At 45.6% G+C, this 8,030-nt stretch overlaps 1 protein-coding gene and 1 long non-coding RNA gene across 2 annotated transcripts; one reads left to right on the top strand and one right to left on the bottom strand.

Annotated features, from left to right (window-relative positions):
- Positions 1-1,291: 1,291 nt before the first annotated feature.
- Positions 1,292-6,252, bottom strand: Aard (alanine and arginine rich domain containing protein). The gene is made up of 2 exons (XM_085678979.2): positions 5,859-6,252; positions 1,292-2,231 (listed from the first exon to the last, which is right to left on the bottom strand). The coding sequence occupies exons 1-2, from the start codon at positions 6,198-6,200 to the stop codon at positions 2,076-2,078; spliced, it is 498 nt and encodes a 165-aa protein (XP_085535105.2). The 5' UTR covers positions 6,201-6,252; the 3' UTR covers positions 1,292-2,075.
- LOC125415238 (uncharacterized) lies at positions 6,193-7,252 on the top strand. Its single transcript, XR_014998059.2, has 2 exons — positions 6,193-6,535; positions 6,988-7,252. It is a non-coding gene; the product is annotated as an uncharacterized LOC125415238 (long non-coding RNA).
- The last annotated feature ends 778 nt before the right edge of the window (positions 7,253-8,030 follow it).

The raw sequence follows: 8,030 nt of genomic DNA, 5'->3' as shown, positions 1-8,030 counted from the left end.
TGGGTGATAACCAGAGCGGAAACACGTGATGAGCGTGTCCCGTGAGTCCAGCTCCTATTGCATTTTCATGTTGCATTGTCAAAATCCAAGGCTAACTCAACTGCTTAAGACGGCCATCAATAAGACACCATTGAGACAAAGAGTTTATTCTGCTTCTGCACCCCTGGCCCCTAAAAAGGCTTGGTGGTCCATTGGTTGTCCCTGAAGACAGAGGGGGAAATAGTTTGTGACAAAACTTTACAATAAAATAATAAATACTTTACCCTTTTTGTCTGACACTGTAAGTGCCAATTTGATGACTTTCAAAACTCTCTTTCAGATTTTCTTTCCTTTTATGTCAGTATACGCTACCAGCAGAACCAAATTCTACAACTGAGTGAGGACTGACCAATGTCAGCAGTTTGTGCTCTGTAAGGACTAAAGCTCATACAAAGACTATTCCAATGATTTATTAAGGTTAACCTTAACAATGTACTCGGGAATGACTGCTCCTGCACTTAAGTTGCAGTTTTAAAAGGAAATTAAAGGAGATCACTGGTAATATCACCAACTCTTTCCTCAAAATCCGAATAAGATTGGGCTGAGAAGACAGCTGAGTGTGTAAAGGCACTCTTGGGGCACAAGCCTGACGTGAATACACACACACCAAGACACACCCAAAGCTGGATGGAGCAGCCCATGAGTCTACCATCTCTCTGAGGCTCTGTGGGGAGATGGGAGCCAGAGGCAGGAGAACATCCTAAAGCCTAAATGAACCCTGTCTCAAACAAGGGGAAAGGCCCTGAAGGTTACCCTCTGCACCCACACACATGAACGACAAACAGGCAGCAGCCACACGTCATGCATCCCAACACACATAAAGTCAAGAGCTTCTTTCAGAGAGCTTCAAGGAGTCCAGAGGTCAGGGCGCTGCATACTACTCAATCGGCATCAGCCGCAAAGTGAATCCCAGTCTTACAGGGACAAGAGATTAATTATGAAGGTGTTACAATAGTTAAGTTATTGGCAAAAAGAGTTAAAAACAAACTAAACTTGATCCAGACAGTCCCTCAATCCTTATGCACAAGTTGGGTTTTTTTTTTTCTTTCTTCTTTTTAAATTATTTTTTCGGTGCTGGGGCTTGAACTGAGGGATTCATACAGGCTAAGCTATGTTGAGAATCCTAGCAAATGTTTTTAAGAAAAAGCCTAACTCCTTTGTGTTCTCTTTTGTCTTAAAAACTAATTTTAATTTTAGCTAACGTTACACACATTGGCATCATTTTATAGATAATAACAATTAGGAACACCAATTAGGTTTGCAACTTTTTTATTGTTTTTACTTTTGCATTGAAAAAGCACTTTTAGGGTACAATAGATCTTTTAATTCAACAATAAGAACAATTTTAATTCCTAAGTTACTTGAACAAAAGAACTACATTAGTTAGGCATTGAGGGGTATACATCATGAAACTCACACTTGAACCAACTGAGGCAAGAGATTTTAGGAGAATCATTACCCACTTTGTGTTTCAATGACAGCAAGGCCTGGAGTGCTTGTCTAAATGCAGCAAGAAGTTGAGACACCCTTAACAGTGGCCACATCGAGGGCATGGCTGGAACCCAGGCACTGATAATTCTCAGTTTCCCGAGTCAGAAGAGTACTGGATTGACTACTAGGTCGAGCAAAATTCAACACAGTAAAAACAAGCACAAATTCTGCCAGTCCACACAAAACTACAGAAAGAAAGGCGGTAAGGCAACGGGCAGCACTGTAAACTGGCAATAAGGCAGACTGGAATGCTTTGGTTTTTTTCTTCTCCCTCCTATTTCTCTCCTTCTTCCCTTTCTCCTACTAAGATATTAACCAGTCAAACCAATGGATGATTTATTTTTTTACTTCAAAAAAATATCTCTCTCCCCTTTCTTAGATTCTTTCTTTCCCCACTTCCTCCTTACAACTAAATTTTCGCTGGACAGGATGTCCCTCAGAATGCACACACGGCATCGCTAGTGTTAATGCTAGAATGGTTGCAGAGTTGCCTATGTTATGGTGAGGGTCGGGACTGCTTCGGAGTTGTGGGCGTGGGCCATCCACTATGCATTTCCACACTCGGGGTTCATGGTGTCATCTTCTGGGCTCTGGGATTTGGAGGCACGCTCCAGGTCCTGCTGCTTCTTCAGCTGCTGCATCTTCACGTTTAAATCCAGTAAAGTTCGGGCCAGCTGATGGTTCTGGAAACGCAATTCCAGCTAAAAAGAAAAAAAATAATAATAAGGGATTTTATTAGTTTGAGATATAGATTAAATGAAACTGCTCTCCGGCTGCGCTGGAGAAATGAGTTGGGAGGAAAGGCAAATAAGACAGAGAGAAAGATGTATTTCTCCTCTCGCTCTCCCTTTCTGACTGTTGGCTCTGGCTGGTAAAGCAGCTTTGTCAAGAACAAGGTAAAACCCAGATAAATAAATAGCTTTGGAAATGGCCTTGAAATGAAAACAAAAAGAGCTGACGCACAAAGCTGTCCATGTGAAAAATATCTACGCACCGAAGGCTGTTTTCAAGCAATGGCGTGAGATCCCACTGACATCATTTATCTTTATGAGCTTTCGGAACCGCAGGATAACAGCCTGGGGCCACCTGAGTGCTCAGGGTCCGGGCTCATTGGCTTGATTACTTGTCATTTCAAGTTTTCAGGATTTTAAATGGCCTCCCCGCTGAGTAAAAACATATAACGACACCTCGGAGGCACATGTAGGGTTATATGTCCTTATATAATCTAACACTCTCCACTCTAGAACAAAGCCTGTTCTGTAGTAAGGCTGATTCATGACCTCCTCCAATGGGAGTTTATGAGGCCCCCGTGTGTTTCAATAAAATTTTAAAAATTACATCTCCAAGGACAGGTTACCTTAGGAGGCAGTCTACCAGCCAAGGTTGGTCCAGCTGTATTATAACCTAAAGCTGAAGATCAACTACTTGCATATTTCATCAATTGAAGTCACGCTTGATGCAGTTTGTATAATAATGTTTTCCATGTACCATCATCTTCTACTGGCTCGTCATCAGGTGCCCTCGGGATAAACCGGGGCACTGTAACAGTAAACTACAACACTGCATTGGCGAGTTTTTCTCAATTTGCAAAAGAAAATGTTGGGCAGCGGTATCTCTCTATTTTCCTCAGATGTTTATTTTTTATTCTTTGCACTTGGAACCACTTCTCCGGAAGCAAGAATTAGAGATGTTAAAGGAGACAGACACCCAAGGCACCCAGCAAACACACAGAAGCAGACTACACAGCCACCGCCATAAAAAGCCCCATCAACGACCACCAGACTGTTGTCTGATGTATTTCTCAGGCTCTAGAATCCTGCTCTGTTTTCCTCGCTTCACTTCCTAGCAGCATCCCCAGGCCAGCTCCTTTCACAGGGGGCCAGACACCCCGCCAGTCTCCAGGGACATGCGCATGCTGAGGCACACCTACATCCCACCCTCTGTTCTAAGACACGCTTTCCCACTTCTCTTCCCACGGGATGCAAAGAAATATCAATGCTTTCTGAAACTCCTCCTGTAACCATGGTCAGGCATCATGGCCTCTTAAACGTGTTTCCAAGGCATTCCGTTGACATGCCTCTGATAACTCACAGACTACACTAGATCCTGCTGCTGAAGGCGGACCTTGGCTACTTCTTAAAGACTGCATTCTCGGCTATGTGTGCATTGCTTTGGCATCCAGAGTAGGGTCTCGTTGTTCTCTTTAGAAGACTGAGTGAAGGAAGGAATAAATCAATGAGATGATGGACATCCATCCTCTACGTTCACGCCAAGTATCAAGGTATAAAATTACTGATAAGGATTTGCCCATCTCAGTAAAGGATGTGTAATTCACACTTATTTGTGAAATTCCAACACTTGTGGTTTTTAAACTGCTTTCATCACAGATCCCTTTGAGAGCCTGATGAAGGCGCCAAAACTTCTGAGGGAATAAAAAAAAAAAGACTATCTACATAGAAAACTTTAGGTTTAACTCCAGATATCCATTCAAAGAACTTAGAAATTAATGTCATTCATTAGTAAGCTAAACAGAACATATTATACATAACATTACTGATTGACTGTCCATCATTGCTCCTTACATAAACTCCATTGTAATACATGATACCTGTGCATTGCATACTGATTCCCATAGAGATCTAGCTAATGGCCCAGATCAAAATCTACCTCTAGTGGCGATGATATTGAACTAAGTATCCACTCCCTTGCTTCTTTCTTATGATCAGTCACACGGACTAGGGAGTTCCTGCAGATATGGGCCAGGCCCTACACTCCAGGAAAACAGCATCTGACTATGTGTAAGATTCCCCACTTCCTTTCCAGAAATTTTAAGTTCTGCTTCGATTTTTTTTCATCTCTTTACTTGTGCCTGTCTGTGTTTGCATGTGTGAGTGTAGGCATGCTTGTGCCACAGTGTTCCTGCATGCCCGTCAAGGTGTGGGTTGCCTCCTGCCACCTTGTGGGGACTGGGGATTGAATCCAGTCTTCAGGCCTGTCCACAAGCGCCTCTAAAGCGCCACCTCCTTGGCTGAATCCTCAATTCTTGGTGTGTTCTTATTTGTCCTTTAGGCACAATCAGCTTCCAAGATCTATAATAATTATAAAAACAACAACAGTCAATAAAGAGTGTGTATGGCCTAGGCATGCCTATAATGTAATCTCATATAATTATGATAGTCCTCTTGTGAGATTATCTCTGCATTACAGATGGATAATCAAACTCAAGCCGACTAGTTCACATTCTCAAAGCTGTGGGGCCAGCAAATATTAGCAGAATCTGTTCACTCTCTACCTTCTCTCACCCATAATGCATGACTTGTCTAAGCCTCCAATAATGAAGCGACTTGTTGGGATGTTAAGGTTAAAGGGGCCTCAGCACTTGTCTAGCATGACTTTGCTATGAGTCAGCAAGAGATGAGGGGAGGGGGTGACATAACCCAACTTAGCAGCATAGAGGGTTCGGCCAGGTCCAGGCATTCCAGCGTGGCATCCTGACCCACAGCACCAACCTCCTGGTGTGCAGTGAGGTCCAGGCACCAAGGCTCCTTCCCCATCCAGCTTCTCGGGCTCACCATTTCTACTCCAGATGAGAACACAATGCATTCCTTATCAAATCCAGAGTGCTAATATGGTTAAATTGCCCTTCTCAAAATCGGAAATGAAATCGATCACCCGCCGAAGTTTCTAAACTCTGTTCTGAAGGGGTGGCTATTTGTCGCATTCGATGCAGGGGACTTTCGAAGTCTCTTCATTATGCAGCATTCATCCGTGTCACCATTTTAAAGTTTGAGTTCTTTATACTTTTGCCCTTTTCGATTTGTCTAGTTTAAGTTTTTTAATTAAAATAAAGTCATCGAAAGTTTCTACAAACACTCCTTCCTGTTGAACGCCCAGTCGTTCTCTGAATTCGTAGCAAAGGATAGAATAAAAATAAGTGGCATGCCTTAGACTTTCTGATGGACTCATTCTCTCCTTCTAGGTCGTCGGTTTCACTGGAACTTCCGTCTCCATACGCTAAGCATATATAGACTAAGAGTTCGCTATGGAGACGCTTCTAGACTAGAGGATAGAAAAGGAGAGAGGCAGCCTGGGAAGGGTTCCTGGAGTCTGGGCCAGCACTGAACCGTGAGCCAAGCCCTGATCCATGGAATTGTGACCCAAGGAGGTCTCAATATCCAGTCTAGGGGCAATCGGGCCCCCAGGAGAGATCTCCCACCCCAGCCGCAAGCCTGTGCCCCCCACCCGGGTCCTCCTATGGGCTACGCCCCAGCTTCGGATCCGAGGACTCCGCTCGGGAGTTCGAATCCCGCCGTGCAGCCCGCGCTCACCAGCTCCGCGCGCAGCCGGGCCAGCGCGCACTCCATGCGCACCCGGGTCCGCTCCTCCCGCGCGGCCGCCGCGGCCGCAGCCACAGCCGCCACCGCCTCCCGCGCGCGCCTGGCGCGCCCGCGTGCCGCTGCCCGCTGGAAGGCGCGCTCCAACTGTCGCCGGAGGTGTTCCAGTACCGGAGCGGCCGCCCGGGCCTGCTCCTGTGCCTCGATGCGCCAAGTGCCACAAGGCGTGCGGTGCACGGAATGAAAGGCTGGAAACCACAGCGCAGCCCTGCCAGAGACCCCATGGAGTCCCCGGGACATTCGCTGTCTGCATTGGCTGTAGTCACCTAGACCCATCGCGGTTCTTTCTGTGGCGCTCTGACTGGGGATTCGGTTGCAAGTTGGAGCTTTTTAAGGCAGATGGGGCGGGGGCGGGGGCAATTAGAGGAACAGGCAGGACCCTGGCCTTGGACACTGTTACTTCCCGGCCACTCAGGGCGCTGCTCTGTTCCTTGTCCATCTCCTCTGTCTTCTCTACCTCATAGCAACAAGGGAAGAAGGCCTTGTGACTAGAAGTTCCGACTGGATCGTTTGTAAATTTTTTTTCCAGCTCCTTAGAGCTCGGTCTTTGAGAATGCGCGAGGATTGAAACAGTCAACCCATGCACGTGGAAACCAAGGAACAAGCTAAAGGTTTGCACGGCAAAGGATATTTGACAAAAAGTCTTCCCAGTTGCCTTATTTCTTAGTACTTTTAAAATAATTTCTGACTTTCTACACTTTGAACCCTGTGCCAGGTATGTTAGAAAGTCTAGATGCCCCTCTGATCCCTTACCCTCAAGAACTGCCCACAGCCCAGGGGGAGAAGTTCGACCCCGTTTGCACGTTAGAATAGTCTTTCCAATCATCTATGATATCAGTAGCCCGGAGTTCTGAAACTGGATGCTTTGCTTTGTCCTCGGCGACTTCTTGCCATGTCCACTATATGAAAGCGTTAAAATGAAAGTTCTAAAAACCTCCTTTGATCCAAAGTGTACAATGGTATTATTCCCAGCCCAGTGCAATCATGAACTGATAATAATTATCTGTCATATAAGGCATTTTTTTATTGCCTCTTTTGGAGCTAATTGAGCGTTTCTTTACAGGAATGAACATTCAAAAAGACTCTGTGATCATAGGCAACTGTTGCAAGAAGAAACAACAGTGACAGACAGTCACACAGGACTCTCCCCAGTGAGCTAATGATTCCTCCGCGAAAGATATATCCATTGCCTGAAGTGTCAACTGGAGGTGTAAAAGATAACAAGAGCTCTATTACATGCCTTATATTATATATTATTATAGTGCTTATATATGCCAGGCCCTCCACGTATTAACCAGTCAATATAATCTTTACTCTGCCCTGTGAAATGGATACTAAGAGTTTCCATATTTTCCAAATGAGGAATGTGAGGCACAAAGTTCACAGGCATTCCCACCAAAAAGTCAGTCACAAACCCAAGTGAGCTGCTGGGAATTCATCCAGAGGAAGTCGTGCGTGCGCACTAAAATCCCTGAGACAGACGCCCCTTCCGAAGAGAGACAGAGTACTGCACCCAGCAAGCGCACAGGTTCTCTGAGCTCAGTGTGTTCCGCTCTCCTGCAATGGCCTCAGTCTTCAGGGAGAAGGGACACAGGTTACCCAGTCTCTGCAGACAATCACCAAGGTCAGTCCCTGAGAGCTGATAACTTAAGGACAGCAATTGCTTCTGGTTGGGTAAGAGATACTAGATAATGTGGAGATGGAGTCTATTGGTAGAAAGAGAAACCTAGGGGCTAGGTAGATGGGCTTGGCGTGGAAGTGCTTATCATGCGTAAAGGAGGACCTAAGTTTGTAGCCCCAGAACACAGGTAAAATATCCAGGCAGTGGTACCTTTAATCTCAGCACTGAGGAGGCGGAGGCGGAGAGACTGGTGGAGCTTGCTGGCCAGTCGCTCTTTCTGAATCAATGCTCTCCAGCTTATTGAGACCATTTCTCGAGAATGAAGCTAGCACACATAGAGCTCAGGCTTCATGTGCACACAGAATACACAGAGAGAGACAGAGAGACAGAGAGAAATAAGGGGAGCTACATGATTAATACTCAGAGACAGATATTGGGGTTCAACCTGAAGGCCAGAAAAGCAAAGCAGCCAACCACTGGCTCTT

Source organism: Myodes glareolus, chromosome 19, assembly GCF_982192425.1.
Source record: "Myodes glareolus chromosome 19, mMyoGla1.1, whole genome shotgun sequence".
NCBI classification, from domain to species: Eukaryota; Metazoa; Chordata; class Mammalia; order Rodentia; family Cricetidae; genus Myodes; species Myodes glareolus.
Note: the sequence above shows the minus strand (reverse complement) of the source record. Positions and strands in the feature narration are given on the sequence as shown.